General features: G+C 37.4%; 2 protein-coding genes across 3 annotated transcripts; both read right to left on the bottom strand.

Moving 5' to 3' along the window:
- Positions 1 to 6,216: 6,216 nt before the first annotated feature.
- LOC148804360 (uncharacterized) lies at positions 6,217 to 9,147 on the bottom strand. The gene is made up of 2 exons (XM_088886856.1): positions 6,923 to 9,147; positions 6,217 to 6,617 (listed from the first exon to the last, which is right to left on the bottom strand). Exons 1-2 carry the CDS (start codon positions 7,455 to 7,457, stop codon positions 6,583 to 6,585), a joined length of 570 nt encoding a protein of 189 aa, XP_088742982.1. The 5' UTR covers positions 7,458 to 9,147; the 3' UTR covers positions 6,217 to 6,582.
- Positions 9,148 to 11,204: 2,057 nt separating this feature from the next.
- LOC104610505 (RGG repeats nuclear RNA binding protein A) lies at positions 11,205 to 15,635 on the bottom strand. 2 transcript variants are annotated; one of them, XM_010277156.3, is made up of 7 exons: positions 15,161 to 15,635; positions 13,758 to 14,064; positions 13,586 to 13,651; positions 13,311 to 13,431; positions 12,931 to 13,089; positions 12,794 to 12,850; positions 11,205 to 11,651 (listed from the first exon to the last, which is right to left on the bottom strand). In XM_010277156.3, exons 1-7 carry the CDS (start codon positions 15,342 to 15,344, stop codon positions 11,466 to 11,468), a joined length of 1,080 nt encoding a protein of 359 aa, XP_010275458.1. In that variant the 5' UTR covers positions 15,345 to 15,635; the 3' UTR covers positions 11,205 to 11,465. The 2 variants fall into 2 exon arrangements, with proteins under 2 accessions (XP_010275458.1, XP_088751997.1); XM_088895871.1 differs by having other exon boundaries at positions 11,563 to 11,742.
- Positions 15,636 to 25,482: the final 9,847 nt, after the last annotated feature.

Here is a 25,482-nt window from a genome sequence, read left to right as displayed (position 1 = left end):
CTGAACTATAGTCCTTTCTACCTCACTTTCTTACTACTACCTTTCTCCCTGTTTCAGTCCGATGCCTCTCCCGTCGACCTCGTCTCTCTGGACACAAGGCTCACAGCGATCGCCAAACGCGGCGTCTCTGCCTCCGATGCTAGACACCCAGAAAGCAGTCCTAATGTCGAGGCTTAATAGCTCCGCCGGTTTCAGAAGTAATTCCGCGCCTGCAAGAGCTAACTAACTCGTTTTGGGACCGAGTCACAAGCAGTGTGGCACAAGAGGCATATCTAGCGGCTTATCGGTGTCAAACGTCAACTACGACTCGGTCTTGGAAACCCATCCTTGAGACCATCAACGAGAAATCATTCCGTCGTTGTGAATCGGACTTACAGAGCAAGCGGTTCGAGGCGCCAGTAGAGTTCGATTCCGAGTTCAGGTAACGACTCAGTAGCTGATCTCCGTGTTGATTAGGTATGAGCTCGACTCTGAGGTGGGATAAGATATTGACTCAGTGCTTAAGTCATTGTGAAGCCAAGTGATCCGAGTCGATGATGTATCAGGAACTAACTCTCCCTTCTCAGCTTCTCTTTTTTTTTTTTTTTTTCAATTTATCTGGAACAAACTCACCGTTCTCCAATTCTGCTTTCGGGCCCTTCGTTAAACACAATTTTCCCTCCTCGGTTTCATCCTTTGGCAGCAAGTCGGCCAGAATTTCATCCTTCTCAACTTCCCTCTCTCTAAACCCAATTCACCCTTCTCTGCACCTCTTTTTCGCCCTTTGACTAGACCAAAATCTTCTTTCTCTACTTCCATTTTCTTCTCATGCTTTCTCTGAATTTGTGATTCTGCAAACTGAAGAGACTTGGAGTTGAAGCCACCATTGCCCCCGCAGAACATATTCGGAATTGGAAACCTTTCCATAACATGCTGCGAAGGCACATAGGCGACTCCACCATCACCCATGGAAATCCAAGGACTACGGACAAGAACCCTAATTCTCCCCTTCCCCGAGGGTATCGACGCTCATACTGCAATTCCTTCAGTCGGATCAATGCAGACACCAAACTCGAAACCCCATTTTGCATAAAAAAACAAAGCCATAAACAACGTTAGTAAAAAATAATCCCGTTCCGGATTGGCGTGAACTCCACTGTCGTCATCTTCGATCGAAATCGACGGCGATCTAAGTATTGATGAAGGAGGAAGGAGAAGGTGCGAGGAAGATAGAGAGAGGTGGAGGAGGAAGGGGATGAGGGTAACATTGGGTTTTTAATATTAACGATAAGGGTAGAGTGAATTAACTAAATCAATTTTCAAATAATAAGGATACATTTAGTCAATTAACTAAATGAATAAAGATAGTTTAAGAAATTTATCCTAAATTAAAAATTTATTATTTGGGTGACATGAAAAATAGATTCACTTGGTGAAGGTTAGTTCAAAATGTCCCTTATAATGTGTTTGGTTGCAGTGCAATTTTATTTGCACTAATATAAATGTATGGGAGTTCAAATGAAGAAAATGCAAATTTCCGTTAATTTTATTTTGAATTTTACTTTATTCTACTTGATGTCTTAATTTACTTTATTTTTACTACAATTAAACAAAACAAGCTAAAATTTGAAACAAAAATAAGTCAGGATTTACACTCAAACCATTTTGCATCAGTGCAAATTTATTTGCATTATAACTGTGGTTCATTTTGGTAGAGACAGGGATTCAATCATTGAAATACTGCTACCACCAAATTTGAGGAGCGGGGTTATAAGTATGGTGCTAGTAAGGCTACTCAAAATGGCCCCTATAGTGGATTTTGGATTTGGGTGTGGTGTATCACCAAATACTAAAAAAAAGCCATTACAGTGGTACATAGGGACTTCTTCAACGGCCACTCTTAAATCTGGGTTAACTTTGATTGTTGGGGCCCAACAGCATAGGCTGTTGAGAGAGTTTCTGGGCTGGGTACGTTTTGGGCAGTTCACCTATTCATGCCCATACTTTGATATTTAGTCAAAATAAATTAAGATGTAATTATTAATTTATCCATTCTCATGATAGTGCCGAAACTATCTCAACAGCTTATATTGTTGGCCCCCAACAACTAAAGTTTTTCCCCTAAATCCTAATGTGGGGATCAGATCTGAATTCGAAATTTATACTTTTTGTTTTGATATGAGCCCATATCGGGTAATATGGATTTTCTCACAACACGTTGCAGATGTCCATTGGAAATACCACCCCATGTAATAACAATGAAGATCCCCAATGTACAGTAAGGTTGATGTGTTGAACAAATCTGAATTCATGTTGGTTATTAATAACCCTAACCCCATTTCCTCTCTAATAAGTCTTATATAGGAGGCTTTTACAAATTCAAATATCCAAATCCAACTCCATTTCCTTTCTTTCTCTCTTATTAATCTTTCTCATTTGTTAGAATGTATTTTGGATATACAAGGATAGATAAATAGGCTATACAAAACAAACCTAGGGATTGCCCTATCCCAATTATCAACAAGGAAATCATCTAAAACTTACCATAATTTTTCAAAACGTATAGGGAATCTATCTACATACGAACGGTGTTACCAGATTGAAGACGTGGATCAATCTGTAGTAAAGAGTAGGGGTTCTTACAGTTCGGTGAGGCATTTTTTGGAATCAAATTGGTATTATCGGTTTTTAGAAAATTGGTAATCGGAACCGAATCGAAGCCAGTCAGTTAATCGGTTAACAGTTTGGTTAATCATTGGTTCGATTTGTTGGTTTTTAATTTTTTCAATATATATTATATAAATATATAATAAAAATTATAAATATATATAATATTATATTTTAAATAATATATAATATATTATAAATATATTTATATATAATGCATATTTATTAATTTATAATATATAAATATATATATATATATAATATACATAATATATATAATAAATAAAAATATATGTATACCGGTCGGTTTAGTTAACTGTCGGTTTCCTATATTAGTTAACCAAAACCAAACTAGTACCTTCAGTTTTTTAAAAACATCGAACCAACCGTTTGGTTAACGGATTTTTTTGGTTCGGTTTCGATGATTCGGTTTTTTGTTTTTTGTTCTTTTGTTTGCTCACCCCTAAAAACCTGTACTCATCGATGGCCCAACTAGAGATAGTGAAGCTCAGGTGGTCTTCTTTCACAGTTAAACCAATCGATCCAACCCCAAGCGACCGTTTCTGGTTATCAGAGCTTGATCAGCTCAAGGGCTTCACTTCACCCATGTAAAAATCATCTACTTCTACTGACCCCTGGGCGTTTCCGTCATCCCAACAATCGAAACCATGAGCGAGTGAGAAAACTACGAAGAGCATAATAATTAAGACAGAATTATAAAAACCATAAGAAAGGGATAACTGAAAACAGCAGAACTCAGAGAAGGAGAAGAACTTTTAGTGGGAGAAATTCTTTCTCATGGAAAACATGTACAAGAAGGGCCGAAGGCTACAATATATATACAAGTTTGGGGCAGAAAATAGTAAGTAAAAGAAAAAGAAAGTCTAACAATAGTAAGTAAAAAAAAAGGAAAGTCTAACAAGATATTATACACCTCCCTAATTTAGAGGATATTATACACTTTCCTAATTGTACACCTTTCTAAATCAGAGGATATTATTCACTTTCCTAATACTCCCCCTCAAGTTGGAGCATGAAGGTCTGAAATGCCCAACTTGCATAGGGGAAATTGAAATTGTCGCTTGCCAAGACCTTTAGTGAACAAATCCGCTAACTGTAGATGTGATGGAAGGTAGCGTGGTAAAATTTCGCCAGAAAGCAGCTTCTCACGTACAAAATGGCAATCTACTTCGATGTGTTTAGTTCTCTCATGGAAAACGGGATTGCTTGCAATCTATAAAGTTGTATTGTTGTCACAGAAAAGACTAGTGGCTCTTGATTGCGGTGTTAATAATTCACTCAATAGTCTCCGCAACCAGACTACTTCACTAGTAGCCATGGCCATGGCTCTATATTCTGCTTCTGCCGAGGATCTAGACACTGTGGGTTGTTTCTTGCTCCTCCAAAGAATAGGAGAAAAACCAAGTTGGAAGTACAAACCCGTTATTGATTTTCTGGTCAAAGGGCAACTTGCCCAATCTGCATCGCAGTATCCTCGCAATACCACATCATTCTCACTATTTAGCAATATACCTTGCCCTGGGCATCCCTTGAGATATCTCAGAACGCGCATCAGGCCGTTCCAATGTTCAACTCGGGGTTGCTGGACGAACTGGCTAAGCACATGCACAGCATAAGTAATGTCGGGCCTCGTGATTGTCAGGTACAATAGTCGTTCCACCGATCTTCGGTACTGATTTGGATCAGAATGAAAATCCCCATTGTCGTACCCCAAATGATGATTTTGCTCAATTGGGGTGTCTATGGGTTTGCATCCAGTCAGTCCAGTTTCTTTCAAAATGTCTAGAACAAACTTGTGTTGATTCAGAAACAATCCAGTAGTGGACCGAGCTACTTCTATTCCAAGGAAATATTTCAAATTTCCTAAGTCCTTTATCTTGAAACAACTGTTGAGATACGCCTTGAACTCTGCACACGTTTCTGAACTGTTCCCAGCTAGTATAATGTCATCAACATACACCAAGAGACCAAGAAAGATGTTTCCCTTTCTGTATATGAAGAGAGTGCTTTCTGCAGTGGATTGCCTGAAACCATACTCACGCAAGGATGCTGTCAACTTTGTGAACCAGTTTCTAGAGGCCTGTTTTAGGCCATATAGAGACTTTTGTAGCCTGCATACTGCATTTGGTTTTTCGGAGCTGAAGCTTGGTGGGAGCTTCATGTAAGTTTCTTCTTTGAGGTCACCATGCAGAAACACATTGTTTACATCCATTTGATGAAGTTCCCATCCCTTTGCTACTGCCACTGCTAAAAAGACACGAACAGATACATGCTTTGCTACTGGAGCGAAAGTCTCTGTATAATCCTCTCCCCATCTTTGAGTGAAACCTTGTACAACCAACATTGCCTTGAAACGTACAACGCTTCCATCCAATTTGTACTTAATTTTGTAGACCCATTTGCATCCGACCACTTTCTTCCCTGGAGGCAAACTCACAATTTCCCATGTTTTGTTTTCTTCCAAGGCCTTAACTTCTTTGTCCATTGCCTCAATCCATCGTTCATCTTTGACTGCCTGTGTATAACTGGTTGGCTCATCATGAGAATCGATGGCCGCTAAGAAAGCTTTATGAGTTGGACTAAATTTACTATAGCAAATGTAGTGTGTTAGAGAATGGGCCTTACCTACAGCCGCCTTTTGAACTGAGTTCACGTTGGATGGTGGTAGCAACGCGTCACACACATAGTCTCTTAAATATCCAGGTCGTTTTCTTTCTCGTTGAGGTCACTCCCGTCGTCGAACAGATTGCTCATTTTTGTTTCTTTGTGGTGTGCTCACTACAGCTTGGTCAGGCGCACCTGTTCCTTGATGTTCTTCCGAATTTGTTATCTCATCAGTTGTGTGGACACCTTCCTCATTTGTACCTATCGTCATTAGCCCCAAGACTCCTCTTATCTCTAAATGGCTCATTTTCATCTTCCACAATCACGTGCTCCCCCTCACTTAGAAGTCGTTCTCCTCTAAGTGCCTCATTGTTGTTGAAAGGAAAGACTTCCTCATAGAAATGTACATATCGGGATGTAAAGATATCTCCCTTCTCCAAATTATACATTTTCCATCATTTCTTTCCATATGAGAAACCAACGAAAATACACTTCTCGGCACGTTCTCCAAACTTATCCTTTCCAATGCCTTGCCTTTTGGCATACGCAAGGCACCCAAAAACTTTAATGTGAAAGTAATTGGGTGTTTTTCAAAACAACACTTCAAATGGTGTGCGGCCTCCTAGTACATTGCTTGGAGTGTAGTTAATTAGATGAACTGCTGCCATAACACACTCCCCCCAAAACTTCAAAGTTAAATTGGCTTGAAAGCGTAAAGCTCTTGCCACGTTGAGGATGTGTTGGTGCTTCCTTTCCACTCTCCCATTTTGTTGCGGTGTCCCAACACAGGAGGTTTGATGAATGATTCCTTGGCTAAGGAAAAATTTGTTGAGAGTCTCTATGAATTCTGTTCCATTATCACTATGAACTATCTTGATATTGACCCCAAATTGTTTCCTAACCATAATACAAAAGGACATGAAGACCTTTTGAGTTTCTGATTTATCATGCAAAAGATATACCCACGTAGTATGTGTAAAATCGTCCACGATGGTTAAGAAATAATGGGCTCCTAAGAGAGATGGAGTATGATACCGTCCCCATAAGTCACAATGTACTAGTTCAAATGCACGTGAAGCTTTATTGTCGCTTAAAGGAAATGGAATTCGTGTCTGTTTTGCACGATGACATATATCACAGTACTCAACATAATTACTATTACGGTCAAAACCACATACTCCAGATAAGTACAATACGTTTTTCTCAGAAAGATGTCCTAGACGCTTGTGCCACAATTCCTCTGTATTCTTCTTGGCGGCCATTGCATGAGCACTATGTGTGTTTCGCAAATAGTACAGGCCATCATTGAGATCACCCAGTCCAATCAGTGTCTGCCGGGTGGGGTCCTGTATTACACAAACATTCAAATAGTAAGTAATAGCACAACCCATATCTTCACTTAACTTTCTTGAAGATATCAAATTACATTTTAAATTTGGAACATAAAGAACATCTTTCAATTTGATATGTCTGTTAATCATGATGTCCCCTATTTTATTCACTTTCAAAGAATCCCCATTTGGGATGACGACTCTTTCATCCATTCCAGCCTCTCGAACATTCTCAAAGACTTTAAGATTACTAGAAACGTGGTGTGACGTACCACTATCAATAATCCAATTTGATAAGCGAACCAAGGAAAAATTCTTACCAGACAGTGCATCATGGATCATGTTTTCTGAATCACCTGTACCCAAAAGAGGCATTAAACGATCAAGTTGGGCTTGCGTGAGGGACGACATCTGTGCAGTGTTGTTTGATGCTCCCACTTCTTCAGTGACGACACCTGCTCGGCCTTGGATGGCATTGTCCGTAGCTCCTTTGCCTCCGCGATTTCCATTGCCTCGTCCTCGACCACAGCCTGCTTTACCTCCATTTTGATTCTTCCAGTGTTCTGGGTACCCGATGATTTCAAAACAGCGGGATTTGTCATATCCAGGTCTCTTGCAGTGAGTACAAACTATGGGTAGATCAGCAAAGTCTCGCCCTTCTCTTGTTTGACCCCTTTGATCTAATTTACCTTGGCTTGCAAAGGCAGCAGCTTGTATCCTTGGATCTTCGCGCTGCCTTGCCTTCAATTGTAATTCTTCTCTTGATATCATGGCAAAGCAACAAGTGAGTGAAGGCAGTGGGTCCATGCTTATAATGTTTGATCTAACGGTACCATATCGATCATCAAGGCCCATTAAAAATTTATAGACCTTTTCATTCTCTCTTTCTTCCAATATATTGATCAACGTTTTGCACGTCGATCCGCATACACAAGTGTTGGTTTTAGTATACTAATCTAACTGATCCCATATTCCTTTTAGTTTAGCATAGTAATATGTGACACTTAGAGACCCTTGCCTAGATTCATTTAATTCTCCCTTTAATTGATATATTTGGGGACCATGTCCTTGATGATATCTTTGTTGGAGTTCAATCCACAACTCTCTAGCATCATCAAAGAAAATTATAGTGTTTTGTATGCTTTTGTCGACACAATTAAAAATCCATGAAACAACCATAGCATTGCATTTATCCCAAGTATTTTTGTCAATGTCATCCGCCTTAGTTCTCTCTAGAGTCCCATCAATGAAACTCAATTTGTTTTTAGATTTTAGAGCTCTTTGAAAGGCCTTTTCCCAAATATGATAGTTTTCTCCATTAAGAATGATTTGGCTTAGAAGCATACCTGGACTATCAAACGAGCTCAGATAATACATAGACGTGGGATCACTGATTGATGGAATCTTGAAAGAGGTGGATGAGATGCTGCCAGTCATTGCTTCAGATATGAGGTTACTCGAAATACGGATGGATTGAAGAAGTGGTTCAGCACACACCGAACATGGCTGTTACGAGTCACACGACTCCTCTTCTTCGATGGGCACACGCCCTCTGAACGGATCAGTGGTGAAACTCACCACGGCTCTGATACCATGAGAAAACTACGAAGAGCATAATAATTAAGATAGAATTATAAAAACCATAAGAAAGGGATAACTGAAAACAGCAGAACTCAGAGAAGGAGAAGAACTTTTAGTGGGAGAAATTCTTTCTCATGGAAAACATGTACAAGAAGGGCCGAAGGCTACAATATATATACAAGTTTGGGGCAGAAAAATAGTAAGTAAAAGAAAAAAGAAAGTCTAACAATAGTAAGTAAAAGAAAAGGAAAGTCTAACAAGATATTATACACCTTCCTAATTCAGAGGATATTATACACTTTCCTAATTGTACACCTTCCTAAATCAGAGGATATTATTCACTTTCCTAATAGCGAGGCTTTAAGCCAAGTGTCGGTGCACTTCTACCTACTAGCAGGACGTTTGCACTGGATCGACGGTGGTTGCCTGGGAACTCAACCTCGACTACGAAGGCATGGGCGCTCAGCTCTTTGACGCAGAGTCTGAAGCCAAAATTGACGACTTGATTGGGCGACTTCGCACCCACCCCAGAGATCGAAATCCCATCCCTTATGTTGACTATAGCTCCCCCATTAACGACCTGCCTTTGCTATTGATGCAACTCACCCGGTTCCGCTGTGGCGTTGTCAGCATCGGCATGGCTATATCGAAAAACATTGTCGACGGTCAATCCACAATTCATTTCATCAATTCTTGGGCGAAGATCGCTAGAGGTGAGAAACTGGTGAACCCACCACCGGTCCTTGATCGGACGGTTTTACAAGCTAGGGATAATCCGGGAAGCCCACGCTTCAAACATGTGGATTGATCGTCGACAATATTTTATGCAATTTCTGATTTTGGCTGAAATATATGTCAATTTTTATCATTTAATGTATTTTCTAAGTTTTCTATATTTTTTCTTGTTTCTTATGCAATTCTATTTTTCTTTAATTTTTGTATTTTTACAACTTTCTTTTTTTGCATTTTCCTCTGAATTTTTCTTGAAACTTCTTGCAATTTTCCTATATTTTTGTGTATTTTTTTATTTTCTTTTACAATTTTATTTATTTCTTAAGTTTTTTTTTTTTTGCAATTTCTGGTGTTTTACACTATGGGGGCGTTTGATAATGCTTTTCAGAGGTTCAGTGTCCGAAAATTGTGTTTTTCAGATCATTTGGTGTTATTTCTGAAAATGGGTCTGAATCTCATTCAGATCTGAATTTTAAAGCTCATGGGCCAGCTCTTAACGTGCTCAAACGCATTTCAGAGCAAGCCGAAAGTCAAAAATACCTCCCAAAAAAACATGGAAATGATGCGATTTTGCCCTTATTAACCCCAAAACCTAACATTTTCCTCCATTTGTGTTTTCTCTCTAGAAGAGCATCCTCACGACCATCGCTCGTCTTGTCTGAAGATCAACGCTTGTCTCAATTGAAGATCATTTCTCGTCTCGTCGAAGGTATCCTCCTCCTCTTCTTCAAATGTTTGTTCATAGGGTTCAGATATTCTTCTTCAAACGACTCTTTATGTTTAACACTGGCTTACAGTTGTTCTAATCTTTATGCTTATTTTGATTCTAATCTTTATGTTTTTGCTCTTCTTCAAACAACTCTTTATGTTTATTTTGATTTTGATTTGTTAAATTATAGTTGTTATAATCTCCAAACCATTGATGAATTTGGTTATCAATTTTTTTTCGGTTGTATGTTTGTTTATGTTTTTGGATTTTTCATTCATCATAACTCACCATGAACTCCAAGCTCAACCCAACTGCAAACCACTTTTTCATTTGAAATCCTCTTATCTATTACTTTTAATTATTAATTATTTTAATTTTTATTAGGTATTAATTACTTTACTATTTTTTATTAGTCATCAATTATTTTTAATAATTTTAATTGTGTTATTTATTATTTTTTATTCATATTATTTTAATACTATTTTGAATTTCATAAATTATTTGATATGAAATAGTGCAAATTGAACTCAAAATAGTCTTTTCTAGAAGTAAAATGATAAAATCAGGGAACTTTAAATGCTAAATGGTTGATCCAATACAAACAACCTTGTCTATTTAGAGCATCTAAAAAGTAGAAAAGCATCATAACTCTTTTTAGATTTTAGACACTTTTAATATCTTTTTAACTTTTCAGATTTCATATTTATCAAACACCACTTAAATGTATAAGACAGTTGATCGTTAAGGGCATTTTAATCATAGCTTCAGTCAACTTTAATAGATGGTAACGGGACATGCTGTCTATTTTCTTGACCCATGTAATTGATATGGTGGTCTCTTGAGTAATATAGCCCATAGTTTGAAAATTTTAAAATACCATACCGACTGCCAGAGATGTCCATAACCAAGTCTTCAAGTCCAACCCCAACCAAAACAAATACTCAACTTTTGCAAACAAATAACGAACAAGACAATACTCTCTAATTGTTGTTATCAGCCTACCAACTAAATCGGCTGTCAAAGAACAAGACAATACTCTCTAATTCTGGACTACCACCAGATCAGCCTCCACTATCCACAGCCTCGTTTGATGAATGATTGATGCCAGAAACGGGTCAATGAGAAGAATCTAAGTTGTTTCATCCGCCAACAGCAACTAACAGGTAACAGGACCCTTACAAAACACTGGGCCATGGGAGTATTAAATAAAGCTGACTAATTTGAAAAACGTTTGGTTGTTTGGAAAATACACGTTAGCATGGGTTTGGGGAAATAATAATTGCAAATCAAATATTCTTTTAGCAAAAAAAATAGTCAAGAACTAAATATGAATGCAAGGGATGGGGGGCAAACGTGCCGAGAAGGAATTGAAAGTAGACTGTAGGCTGTAGCCCAGCCTGTTTTCTCCAATAAAACCAAGCATTTTGCCGAATAATGTCGGCTCCTCGTAAGAGGACCGAGGAGATTTAAACGGGCGCTCACCTCCCATTTGCCCCGCCCGCCAGAGCCAAACCGGGCACTGGGGGCTAATGCATCATCCATGATCCAACATTCCAAAGACCCCACAAAAACAAAATCCATGAAGGAAAACAACAGTAAATGTAAACACATTAAACACCTAAAATTTACATTTAAAAAACGTTCCCAGGGATCGATCTCTTTTCAATACAGGAAAAACTGAATTATTCCTGTGCATATCCTGTGCCACTGCCACTCACCCAACTCCTCACGATCAAAAACAAAGGAAGAACCCGGACAAAGGAATAATAATAAAAATAAAAATAAAAATAAAAAAAAAAGCAAATAGAGATTGAGAAGTATGAGGAGAGCTTAAATCTCTCTCACTTGCCACCCAAGGTTGGGAATTGCCCGGGATCTTCAATTGACGGGGCCACCACATTGCTCGCCTGGTTCACACCACTAAATCCTCCTCTGGAACCTCGGCCTCCGCGTCCACGACCACGCCCTCCAGGGCTATAATATCTCCCTCCTTCAGCAGGCTTTAGGAATTCATTAATGCTCACAGACTGCACAATAAATTCAAGGGTCGTTCACTACAGCACTATCATTACCCAGAACTCGAGTAGCAGTTGGCATGAACAACCACAAAAAAGAAGCCTAGTTTGGCATGAGATCAAACATTATATGCAGCTCTTATTTATACATTTATACGGGAGTAAAAATATAATTATCAATAGCAATGACATCAGTACAACACAACAAAGGCAGCATCAATATCTAAACACTATGTCAACTTACAATTAACATGCGTGACATGTTAATTCACCCTGTAAATGTAATGCATCCAGCACCAAGATACTGTAAAAAGTATCTGTGAACCAACATGTCATGCAGCACAGGCTGTTGAATCTAGACAACGAAATTTTCAGGAAGTGCCTGGGAAGGGAAGTTCGTTATATATACAATTGGAAAATTTCCAAATCCCAAAGAAAAGAATAATCTTGAGGCTCTAATAAAATCACAAACTAACCATGATAAGTTTCTAGGATAACCAGACATATTCAAAAGAGAATTTCTCTAAGATCGATCCATAAAAGTGAAAAAAAAAAAAAAAAACTAGATAGAGAATACATTGAACCTGTCACATGGTTCATTAAAGACTGTAACCATAATCAAAGCTCAAAATATCAATATGCTCAATATGCTGGAAGTGGGGTTTTGAACAGTATCAATAGCCTTTTTTTATTTTTTAAGCTTTTTCTTCAAATATGGTTCAGAGGGGTCAATTTAAGGTCCATACACCCCTGAACCGGTCGAGACCACAAAACACCCCCTGTAGGGGCATATCGGGCTGATATCGATACTTTGAACCTTGACCATAATCACCAACAAAAATTGGCAACACATGCAAGACATAGCTAAGAAGTTCACGTGATTCTTATCATCCATACACTATTACACATTTAATGCATCTATGCCAGCAAAACAAATATGCACAAACAACTTGCAGGACCCAAACAATAGCGTACAACTTCAGGCAACACCCAATAGACAAAACAACCATGAAATAGTTCAATCAACAAATTTGAAATCAAAAAATAGTTAAAATAGGTGTCAAGAATATAAACGACAGAATGATAAAAACATCACTAGTGTTTCTGATGGCATGCCAAAAAAGCTATTTACAAATCATGTGAACAACATGTACCTTTTTAGTTCTCTCTTCCTTGTCAATCGCCTCTTTGCGCTTGTCCTTCTCCGAACCCTACAACAAATCAAAGTTAGAATCGCTAGATTTCAGTTACATAACACAGGAAAACATCCAGCTGTTACAATGGGCTTCACCAATTTAATGAAGACATCGTCATTGCCCTTCTTGCTAGCAAGCTGCTGCATGGATTCAAAGTCCTTGTCCAAGTTCACCTTCCGTTCCTCGGTCTTCAGTGCCTGCAGAGCCTTGCGTTTCTCTTCCAGTACCTTCTCATACTCGTCAAGTGTCATTTCCTGGCAGAAAAAAAAAGGGCCATCATAACCATGTTAGTAATGCATGATAATATTAATTTAATGATTAATGATATAGTTTCCCAAGGCAACTTGTATCACACATCTTGTTTCCCAAGGCAATTTTAATGATTATTGTTTTTATTATAAAATGTCCCTAAATTCTAAATTCATGAAATGTATGCCTTAAAAAATGTTTCTACTTAAATAGCAAAATGACTCGCCTTATCTTCAGGTTCCTTCTCTTCTGGCTCATTTACAGGATTCTCCTTGTTGGTATCCCCAGTTTCATCCTCTCCCCCTGTCTTCTCAGTAATTGTAGTCTTCTCAACTTCCTCAGTCTCCCTAAATTAGTAGAATTAGAAAAGAAATAGGCAATCAACAAAAATGGCTACGAACTAGAAATGAATAACATGCATCTCAACAGCAGGAACTTATGACATCACTAGAGGTTCCCAAAATGTGAAAAGAGACTTGAGGATAAAACCAAAATACTCACTGTACGATTTCATCAGTGGGAGTTCCCCAGTTACCACGACCAGATCCTTCACGTTTCATCTCATTTCTGCACACATAATGAAGTTTGATGAAAGAATTGAGGTGCATAAAGCATATAGGCAAGACAAAACAGCAAGTACTCTATAGGTAAAACATGCAAAATGGATATTCACCCTCGACCAGTCCCACTCCGACGTTCAAATATCCTCTTAGGGTGCTCCCCTTCTGCCACTTCGTCATTATTGAATCCGCCCCGACGACCACCACGGTAAGGACCACGTGGTCCACCATAGCCACGCCTTTCAGAGGGTTTCCCAGTATCTCCCTCTTCAAGGGCACCATACCCTCCAGAGAATCCATTGCTGCTAAATGCATTTTCGTTATTAACTGAATCTCTATTGAATCCACGCCCACCACCACGGCCAAATCCACGTCCACCACCTCGGCCTCCACGGGCAGGTTCGTTCTTTGCCTCTCTTACTACTCAAAAGAAGAGAAAAAGTAAATAACAAAAAGATGAAGCATGGTTAATTTGGAAATATATATCGTACTCCTTAAAGAATAATTATGTCAATAAATGACTTGAGCTTGCCAATTTTGGATCCATTTCCGTAAGTATACTAAAACAATTAATCAACCTCCGCAAGAGAAGATAGGAAAAAATAAATTGCACTAAAAGAATGAACCTCCACGGGCAGGTTCATTCTTTGCCTCTCTTACTACCCAAAAGAAGAGAAAAAGTAAATAACAGAAAGATGATGCATGGTTAATTTGGAAATATATATCGCACTCCTTAAAGAATAATTATGTCAATAAATGACTTGAGCTTGCCAATTTTGGATCCATTTCCGTAAGTATACTAAAAACATTAATCAACCTCCGCAAGAGAAGATAGGAAAAAATAAATTGCACTAAAAGAATAGGTAAAAATTCTGGCATGCAAAACCTAAATCCTAACACAAGAGGAGACATTTTGCCAACAAAATAAAATAAAGGGAGACAAGAGGGGAAAGACTGTCCCTACAACAATGAAGGTAGAAACTAGAAAGTAGGACACCATAATGAATTCCAATGTAAGAACCCAATATTTTCTATCCGAATCACAGGGGAGTAGACAAACAATTGAATAACCATATTTCCCTCAAAAGTTACATGTGAACAGAGATCCAATAACCCCGCTCATCCTAATCGAACAGACTGCAGTGTCACGGCCAACAAATATAAACTAAAGTCAAAATTCTGAACCGATGGACAGTAGAACATCGTTTCCAAACTAACGCATAGGAATGAGAAAGGAAAATAAAGCAATCTACGACAACAAATCCCGCCCCTGCAACTGAAGGAATATAAATACAGACAGAATCGCATCCAAATGTTCCTCCATACATGTTCACAAAACAATAAGAAGCATTTCTCCCACTATATACGTATAACACGAAGCAGAGGGGCACATATTACAGACAAACGAGGAAAACACTACTTAAATTACTTGACGAAACAAACGAAGTGCAAAATAGTAACATGGATTTATAAAAGAATGATAGACCCCGATGAACTAGAAATAACGAAAGCTCACCAGCCTGGGCCGGTGGAAGGGGTTTGGTGGGCAGCTTAGCCTGCTTGGTCTGCTGTGGAGCAGTGGCTTGCGTCGGAGATAGGGCTTTCTTCGGTAACAACTTCTGCTGCTGAGCAGCGATCAACTGCGACGGATCGTCGTTATCATCGTCACCCAACAGGTCGAAAGGGTTAGCAGTTGCCATTTCTGTTCCGACCGCGAAGAACCCTAACTCAAAGAGACTGAACCGGCGATAGCAACCGAACCTTAGTTGTTCCTCAACTCCATGGATTCAGATCTTCAGCAGACAACCACAGAAACTTCGCTTTAGGGCTTTTGTTTTCTCTTAGACAGAGAGAAATGGAGTCGCTAGAAACCCTAGCCGCAATGCCAGAGACGACGAGAGAATGAAAGTGGCAGCCAAGAAATGAGAGAGAGCTGCAAAACCTAATCTCAAAACCCTATTTATCTCTCACTCTCTCTTCCCTCTCCTTGTGGATTATTGTTATTATTTTAATATTAAATATTTTACCGTATTTAATTATTTATATATTTTACAAATTACAAATTACAAAATTAAAAAATATATATATGTATACATTTTGCTTCACCCACACCTGATTTTATATTTCCAAACTTGCCTCTCTTTTAAGGTAAAATTACGTAGATGCCATTATATGATTACCATTTTCCTGGTTTACGTGATTCTCAATCCGGATTAGAACTTAGAAGAGCGATGGGATTATGCGCATGTCAATGCTCCCGTTGATTGAGAAAACATTGGCCGTAGGATCAGAAGTATTTCGTTGTGAATTGGGGATTTTAATCCACACTGTCGGATCTCGGGGGCCAACTGTTGACTCTTGTGGTGTTCAGTGACAAAAACAAAATTTCATATTTCACATGGTGTTAAAGTGGTATTTGATGAACCGTGAACGTGGTCCGTTCAAATGCAAAAAGCCAACACTAAACCGGAATGAGTCAGTTTGAAACAAACGGAAAATTAAACTTCACCTTATTGTAGAATTTTAAATTCCATTCTATATCTACAACAATTCAAAATTTCAAACACCTTCACCTTAAACACTCGTTAATATGTGTATTGACATTAATTCAAAATTGACATCTATTCTAATTGCACGCACTAAGAATTCTGACGATAAACTGAACAGTTATTCTCCCAACAAAATTTTGATAAATTTTCAACAGAGATTAACCCGGTATAACTTTTGAGTAATGAAAGTGTTCATTTGGTTGGTTCATTTCAGTTAAATCATCTTCATGAATCGAATTAACCGAATTAGACATCAAAACCAAGCCGAATTCAAATCAATTTAGTTCAATTTTAAATCAATATAATTCAATTTCTGGTTTGGTTTAATTGAAAAAACTAATAAAATCAAACCAAACCAAACTAAACCAAAAATCGAATAAATTCATTTTATTTGATTTTCGGTTCAGTATCCGAATTTGAACACCCATCAGAATCTATTCAACAGCCGTGTTCCACCTTTATTGGTGCCTAAATCCAACATGATACCAACACAATGGTTCAAATTTTCCTAAAACTCGAATCTGATTGATGTATGATATTATATTCTAATGGGACCGGGTCCATCAAATATCTGATCCCCTTTACTAAGACCTTAGACCCGAATCCACCGACACAACACACAGAAATACATTAAAGTCAGGGGACGCTTACAGGCCCCACAAATGAGTCCTAGACAAGAAGATGCCATCAAGTTGTGGGGAGCATGGTTTTCAAAACCGGATTGGAAGATGACAGGTTCCATTTTACCCAGAATCGTCTTTTGGCCAAAAACTATTGATTTGATCAATAAATCACTGATTTGGATGGTTAAACTGTTCGAAACGTCCAATAATTTTTAACCATTATTTATTTATTTTCATTCAACGATAGGATTCATGCCAGTAAAAATATGGGTATTGGGTTTTAAGTAGATTCCATTTGGACCCTTTGCAAGGACTGAGAGGCTCAAAATTGTTTGGTTCCTTTTGCATTTTACTGGGGTTTGGCCATAATTGAGAATTGAGAGGGAGCCCTACTGATTGTGTTTGGAGGGATTGATTCATAAATTGCTAACCACATTTTCTTTGCTTATTAAATTTCAGACAAAAATAAAATGCTACCAACTTAGGAGTTGTCAGTTGTCACCCATTTATTGAGAGAGGAGGCAAAAATCTTTGGGAGAATGATGGTTCAGCCCAGGGTCAGAATTTTTTTGACTCAAAGTACGGTTGGGATAGGTGCCAGTTTGGAATTAATGTCAATTCACAGACAGATATTAGTGTATAGAGAAGGATATTTGACATTTTAAATGTTCATAGGTCTGTAGTGAAATTAAAAAATCTGCAATGGGTCAGTCCATACTTTTCCGAAAATCTTTATTTTATTTTATGTCTTTTCCACTGGAGTAGGCCCATGTAGAGTGAGAGAGACCCATTTCATCATTTAGGGCATTGCAATAAAAAAATAAATTGCAGATGAGTTCTTTATTCCTTGTTTGGTTCTCAAATTTCTCATTATAGAGAGGATTGGATATATGTGAGAGGGAGAGAGAGAGAGAGCCATTTCATCCTTTAGGGCATTGCAATAAAAAAATAAAAGGCAGATGAGAAATTCCTAATTCCTTGTTTGGGTCTCAGATTTCTCATTATAGAGAGGATATATATGTGGAAAGGTAGGGAACTAGAGATTAATTATAGAGGAAAGGGCATGTAATGATAATAAAAAAATCTGGGTCGGCAAAATGGTGATCGTTCGTTTCGTTAGTTTTATCTTTATGTGGGTGTTAACTTGATAAGATTTGCACGTGCAGAGGTTGGTATGTAAAGAGGTGGATAAAAGGGAAAACATTCAGGTATCGCAAAAAGAGATAAATTAAAAAAGTATTAATTATCTATTGTAAAGGTAGAAAAGCGCATTTCCAACAAAAATAAATCTGAAAAAAAGGGTTAACTGGAAAGTTTGTTTTTCATATGGAGGGAGTTAGAAATCTGATCTGTTAATAATGATTAGTGCTAGTAAAATCAAGGTTTTTAAAATCGGACCGGATAAGAAATCATTATGGGACCAGTTTTCAGGTTGGATGGCCTGTTCTGACTTAAAAAATAAAAATGTGAAACGGAATCCGTTTGATAACCAGTTTTCAGTTTTTTCTGTCTGGTCCGATTTTAAAAACCATGAGTAATATCATAGGTTTGTGCTACCTGTCCTGAGGAAGATGCATTTGATTACCATTAAAACTAAATTCTGAAAACTCTGAAGTGTTGTGGATAGGTGGCTCAAACCTGTCTATCAGATCTGGATTTGGGAATTTTGTTGAATCATGGATTTAACAATGTAACTAGCGGTTCAATAATTCAGTTAATGAAAATCATTTTTTTTCAAACTGATCAATAAGATTGGCCAGTTTGTCACCTCTTATGTGATAAGGTTTAAAATTTCGTAACGTATCATTGCATATCATACAATATGCCTCACTTTTAAGCATTATCAATACGCTCAATAGGAAAATAAAAGATAACTGATTTTATTTGTTTTAAATACCATTACATGAGAAGACATGTAAAATGATAAATTGTCCGACCAAACACATTGAAAAATGAGTTCCATTGAACAAAACTCTTGATATGCAAATTTTGTGTATCAAAAGTATTAATATTTTGAACCATGATTTATGGGCCAATTTCGCCACAATCACTTATTTTTAAGAGGAAAAAAATTGACTTGGTAAATAATCTGATGACCTGATTGACTGAACTGATGAACCATTTGACCTAGTTAATGGCAAGGGTCAAAGTATCGGTATTTTTTTTTTTGAATCCAGTTCAGAGGGGTCGATTTAAGGCCTGGCTACCCTTTAAACCAGTGGCTGACCCAATACAACCCCTTGATTAATGGGTTAAGGGTTAGCCATTAATTCTCTATTTTCTTAACATTTTAAAAATATTTGAACCATTTTCATCATTAATAACATAATTCTTATTTACCACATTTATTTTTATTTGATATGATGAATATATCATATAAGCAAGTTCCTATTGAAAATTTTTGCATTTTGTTTAATTTTATCTAATGGTTAGATACATGGGTATTTGACCAAACAAAAATCCGACAAAAACACATCTCCTAGGTTTCCTTCTTTTTCACATAGGGCACCTTCTGATATAATGTAATATAATATAAATGTGAACTGCCAATGGAACCAATTCTTGCCCAAGCGTTTAGGCTTGGTTACTGACTTATTCCCATCTTTTCCTTCAAATCTAGGGCTGCCCACGTTTTCTTTGTGGAGTTGGTAATTGTGCTCCATAACCTGGCTTCCCAAAATGGATTTAGCATTTCCATGGGTGGAAGTTATCCGGTGGGAATTACATTTGCTTGGTTGCCCTCCTAAAAAGAAACCTCTCCCCCTCTAGAGGTATGAGGTTCAAGTGGTGATACAATATTCACTCCATCACCAACATCAATTTCTAACTTGTATTAGTATTAATTTTGTAAAATGTCTTTTTCCCTTTTAATTAACAAATCAAATCAAACATGAAAAGGTCATCATCCAATGTTGGTCTCAGCTGTTTGGAGTCTTGGGAAGGGAAGGGTAGATAGGCATTTCTCACATAAAGTGGTCCCCTCAATTTTCATGCTTGTCAGCTCAAGATTTTGTCATTATACAGAATAATGGCCACTAGCAAATCAAATCAAACATCTAAAGTTAAAAACATAAGTATATAACACATAATTTGATTTAGCTTTAATTCCAATGGTATTTCTCTAGTTACGTGGGGTGGCTATATGCCTTTCTCAAGGGTGAAAAGTGATGATTCTTTGACATAATACTAAGTTCTATTTGGAATACTTGGCTAATCTATACAGCTAAGATGAGAATAAATCCAACTAAACAATGTCCTTTGGAATCTTACTTTTCTTCTTCTTCTTCCAACATGACATAATTGTGAGAATTCGAGAATTCATTAAGCAGAAAGGCAAAAGGTAGACCACTCTTTCTTATACAAGTCATTTAGAACTAGGCACCTCATACCAACCTTATGGTTTTTAAGGAGAGACCCTTGGTTCTAATTAAGGCTGCAACTTGGACCAGGTTAGCCCGAACCCAACCCGAAAAAAGTTGGGTCGGGTCGGGTTGATGTTTAGGTTGAAATTCATGAACCCAATTTTGCTTCAGGTTGGGTTAGGGTTGACCCCTTAGCCAACCCGAACCGACTCTATAGTACATGTCATATATAAGTATATGTTATATGTAATATATTACATACATTGATTTGTTCAGATGCATGATATTTGTATAACCCCCACCATATAGTATCATGCATCTCTTTTAAGATAATCATTTCACTTAATCCTAATCAGAAAGACTAAAACCTTGATAACATTATTTTATGTTTTTTGAAAATTTTATTCTTCATCTCCTCTAGTTGTTTGCCACCTAAGAAAGATCTACCGTAAGTCATAACTCATAATAAACTATAGTCATTTCTAATACTTGTTTTTCTGAATTTCATACCAAAAGAACAAAAAAAAAAAAAACATCAACAAACAAATACTAATGAAACATAGGATTAATATATGTAGTGAAAGTTGAGTTAAAATCTAAAATCGAAAAATTTTATGAGGTTTTAAGGGATGAGAAGAAGGTTGGGTTGGGCCCAACCCAACCCGAAATTGACTTTGGGTTGGGTTGGGTTAGGGTTGAAGGAATTTAATTAGGGTTAGGATTGGGGTTTAGAATTTAGGGTTGGGTTAGGATTGGCCTCAACCCAACCTAACCCAACAACTTGCAGCCCTAGTTCTAATGGAGGTTGTATGGTTGATTAATGGAATTATATCAATTCAATTTTTGATGATCATGTGAAACCACTTACATGATAAATCTTCTAACTTATGGGGCTGTATCATTGCTCAGTGGAGAATGAAAATAATTAGGCTGCATTTGGAAGCGATGTAAATCAAGAACTGATGTAAAATTTACATCGGTTCGGTTTTGTAGGCGTTTGGAAGGACCATGTAATTATGGTCAACATAAAACTCCACTCCGGTTCAGTTTTGTGTGCATTTGGATGGAGTGGGCTCATCAAGCATAAAGTTTTACATTGATAATCAGTGTAAAAATTACATCGATAAAATCGATGTAAAACTTTACTCTTCCACCCATCGTGTATTTCAAAAAGCAACGGTCACTTTCACGATTCAGTGTAAAATGTTATTAGTGTATTTTTACATTGATGTCGTTTTACATTGATTCCAAACGAAACAATGCAAATGGAGTGTAAATTCCGGTTCAAGGTAAATTTGCACTCAGGTTCACTTTTGCCTATGTTTGGTAACATTACATTTATGCATCGACAAATGACAGAAAGTACATTTTTCAATGCATATTTACATTGATAATAAGATGTAAAAGTACATCAATAAAAAAGAGGTAAATTTTCATTCAAGTGGGCTTTTTGATAAAAAGGCATATGTTTTATTTGGAATTCATATTTGCATCCATTATAATTAAAAGTTTGTTTGGTAAGAAGGTAAATTTGTTAGTGCAAAACTAACCCAACTTTACAATTTATATGGACCATTTTACACTCTACATATTTGCATTCACACTTATTTGCATCATTTCAAGTGCAACCTTAAGCACTGTTATGTTTATTTCACAATAGAAAGCTTGAATGATTGGAGAACAAATGAACCATTGTCAATGTTCAAAATATCAGTATCATACTATCATGTATCATACTAGGATGCTTATATATGAATAATATGAATATAGTGAAAAAATATAGATATATTTGATTACATTAGGGAAATTCTTACGAATCCCACAAATACATCAATAACAATGGGGGTCTTTGACAACATAGTTGGTTTTATTTTTGAAAACAAAACAACTACCATGCCGGCAAAAACAATACAATTTTGCTAGTGTCGTAGTTGTTCAAAAACAAAACTAACTTTGTTGTTGAATACCTATTAAATTTAAGGTTGAAATAACCATGAATAAGGTATAAATATATAAAAATGTACATTTCAATAATTTATATGAAGAGATACATTATAATTAACAATATCAAGAATCCAAAAACATGTAGATATCATACAATAACCTTATTAGTAAAACATCAAACAATGTTTAAGTTTCTTATCTATTAAAGTTCATTACAAAACACATCAGATTGTTGTTAGATCAATCAGTTTGGTGGATGATTGATAGATTCATCCTATGATTATCTGTTACTATGAAAATCATTTAAAATATATAAAATAAATAGTTTTTAATATTGTTTTTCCTAAAAGTTAAGAAAAAAATATTATTTTTGGCATGAATTTTGCTTAGACCAGTGTGTTTAATAGATCATTCATAGATCAGTATTATAGTTGTTTCTTGCAATGAATGTTGTTTATAACATATTAAAAACTATTTTTTTAATTTTCATGGGAGATATCTATAAATATAAAAGGTTGGATGAATATAGAATAACAATTCATTGATCTATGCTGATAATTAGAAGTTTTTAATGGTAGTCATGACCAGTTGACCATTGTCTGCTATCATATCCTCAATGACATAGTGATGACCACCTATACGGATTCGGCTGTACCACATGCCCATGCCTTAAGATGCACCCTATAGGCCTATATAGGATGTATCTTATCCATGCTTCGAACCTTGATCTTAACACATTAGGGTATAAAAACTTTATTATATGATATAAAATGTCAAGTAGCTTTGGCCTCACGTCAAGACAATCATCCCAAAACTTTAATTCATTTATTTTCCTCCACTTTTTATCTCTTTTGCACTTGCTATTCAACTAGTCACAAAAATAGGTTTAAGCTTCATATGATTTTAAATTATGGACTCCCTCAAAGGTGCCAGTTGGCTTAATTGGTAAGGTCTATGCAATGTTCAAAATATTGATACGCACGATATGCTGGTAGGGGTGTATCGGGAGTTTCGATACTTGTTTTTTTTACTTTTTTTTTTCAAAACTGGTTCAGGGGAGCTGGTCTAGGACCCCTCCTTCCCCTGAACCAATCAGACCCCCAATATACCCACTGTAGGGGCGTATCGGAAGGGTCCCGAAACGATATGTATCGGCCAATAGGGCTGTTCATAGGTCGGGTTGGGTCGGTTTACTGATGTTTTCCAACCGACCCGACCTAGTCGGGTTACCTGAAATTGAAACCAAAACTGACCCTGTGTTAAGCAAAACCGACCTGATCGGTTTGAATCAGTTTGGGTCAGTTTCAGCTTTACTTAGTGGTGACTTAGTAGATGTTCAAGTGTTCATTTCTAGCCCTACATTCCCAAAGAAAACCAGCATTTCCTTAATGTTTTGTGGCCCATCCATGGATCCAGTTATGGAGGGAGCAGAGTTTGAGAGACAACTTAGTTAGGTAGGTTGTAACTAGGATAGAGACAACTTAGTTAAGTAGGAACTAAGTAGGTTGTAACTACTAACTAGGAACTAAATACTAAGTCGGTTTGGTTTGAGTCGGTTTCGGTTTTATGTGTGAAAATCGAAACTGAACCGAATCATCGGTTTATGATTTTTTATAACCTGAAACCGACCGGTGCTGAAGAAAACCCAGCCGACTCGGGTTGGGTCAGTTTGGGTTGGTCGGTTTGGTCGGGTTGGGTCTTCTTATGAACAGCCCTATCGGGCAATATGGGCCAATACGTAACGATACTTTGAACCTTGGGTCTATGGCTGGTTGTAGCGGGGACTTCACCTAGGGTATGGGGAGGGCTATTCTTCAATAGAGTAGCTTCATGAAGCCAAAAATATCATCGACTCTTTCTCAAATACATAAAGAATCACAACTAGAGGGCTGTGTTGATCAAGGTTGAAATGCCTAAACTTGTTTGGTCTTTTTTTTTTGCCCCTTTTGGAAGCTTGATAAGTAGCGGTGGCAATTGAGCGGGTTGGGTTGGATTTGGTTTGGGTTGAGCTTCAATCCAATCCATCTAACCCGCTTTAACCCAATCTAATCCGTTCAAACTTATTAATCTTATATTTATGGACTTAAAAAACAAACTAACTCTCCCTTAACAAATAAGTTGGTCATAGCTTGGTGGTAATTATAGTTACTATTTACACAAGTGGTGAAGGCTCAAATCACATTACATGCATGTTATTTTTACACAAGCGGCGAAGCCATTTGACTATGTTCGGATTTCGGGTTTGAATGAACCACTTAGGTTTAAATCGGTCAGACCAACTTGAACTATCTAATTGGATTATCTTCAAGCTAATCACATCAAGGGTGGTTGAACCGTTTAGATTTGGATCAGTCTGGTCGGACCAATTCAATTAATGGTGGATTGACTTAGACCGAACCATATTAGGTTTGTACATGGGTTTGGGACCGAACTGACTGACCCGAAGTGGGTCAACGTAAGTAAAGCGGGTCGGTCCAAGTTTGGGTCGGGTTGTGTGGATATTGGTCGGCCGGATGGTCCAGGCTGAGCAAAGCACGCGAGTACCAAACCATCCCGCTTGAAGCCGTTTTGGATTTAGGTCGACCTGGATCGGCTTGTACTGGGTTGGGTCGAACTATGTGAGTGCTGGTTGGATCGGATGACTCGAATCGGGCAGAGCAAGTGGTGCCGAACCACCCACCCAGGATCTATTTTGGATCCGAGCCGACTCAGATTGGCTTGTACCGGGTCGGGTCAGACTATGTGAATACTGGTTGGACCAGATGACCCAAATCGGGTAGAGCCAGCAGTATTGAACCATCCTGCTTGGGGTCTATTTCGGATTCAGGTCAACCTGGATTGGTATATGCTAGATCAGGTCAGACAACATTAAACTAGTCCAAACTCGGGTCAAATTGATTTGGATTTATGTTGGGTGAAGTGTGTTGATTCAAGACAAAATTAAATTTAGTCAATAATTAATAGAAAATTAATGTATTAATTATAAATTATTTAATTCAAATGAAGAAAATTAAAAAAAGGCTAATGAATTAATACTTACATCTGTAATGGTTAACCCAATGGTTAATTGGTTATCCCCAACCCAACCCAACCCAACCCATTTAAATGGGTGGGTTAGGTGATGGGTTGACCACACAACCTGCTAAGTAAATGGGTAGGTTGGGTGGATACAGCGGGTTGGGTGAAAAATTGCCACCCCTATTGATAAGGGGAAACCTGTTTGGTCTTTTGAGGGGTGAAATAGTCCTATGTTAAAATATTAAGCGTTATAGTAAACAACCTGGCAAAGCCATTATGGATGAAAAGTTATATGATAGAATATTGGAAATTGTCTAAAACTCACCATGACTTTTACGCATT

This window comes from Nelumbo nucifera, chromosome 1, assembly GCF_055504915.1.
Source record: "Nelumbo nucifera cultivar China Antique chromosome 1, China Antique-T2T, whole genome shotgun sequence".
Classification (NCBI taxonomy): Eukaryota; Viridiplantae; Streptophyta; class Magnoliopsida; order Proteales; family Nelumbonaceae; genus Nelumbo; species Nelumbo nucifera.
Note: the sequence above shows the minus strand (reverse complement) of the source record. Positions and strands in the feature narration are given on the sequence as shown.

Excerpts from the sequence above, each read along its gene's own strand:
- LOC104610505 (XM_010277156.3), bottom strand. The coding sequence starts at position 15,344 with ATGGCAACTGCTAACCCTTTCGACCTGTTGGGTGACGATGATAACGAC. Across the intron at positions 13,652-13,757 it reads CGGAGTGGGACTGGTCGAGG|AAATGAGATGAAACGTGAAG; the intron begins GTGAATATCCAT and ends TTATGTGTGCAG. Across the intron at positions 13,432-13,585 it reads CCCACTGATGAAATCGTACA|GGAGACTGAGGAAGTTGAGA; the intron begins GTGAGTATTTTG and ends CTACTAATTTAG.
- LOC148804360 (XM_088886856.1), bottom strand. The coding sequence starts at position 7,457 with ATGGGCCTTGATGATCGATATGGTACCGTTAGATCAAACATTATAAGC. Across the intron at positions 6,618-6,922 it reads GATCCATGATGCACTGTCTG|GACCCCACCCGGCAGACACT; the intron begins GTAAGAATTTTT and ends TGTGTAATACAG.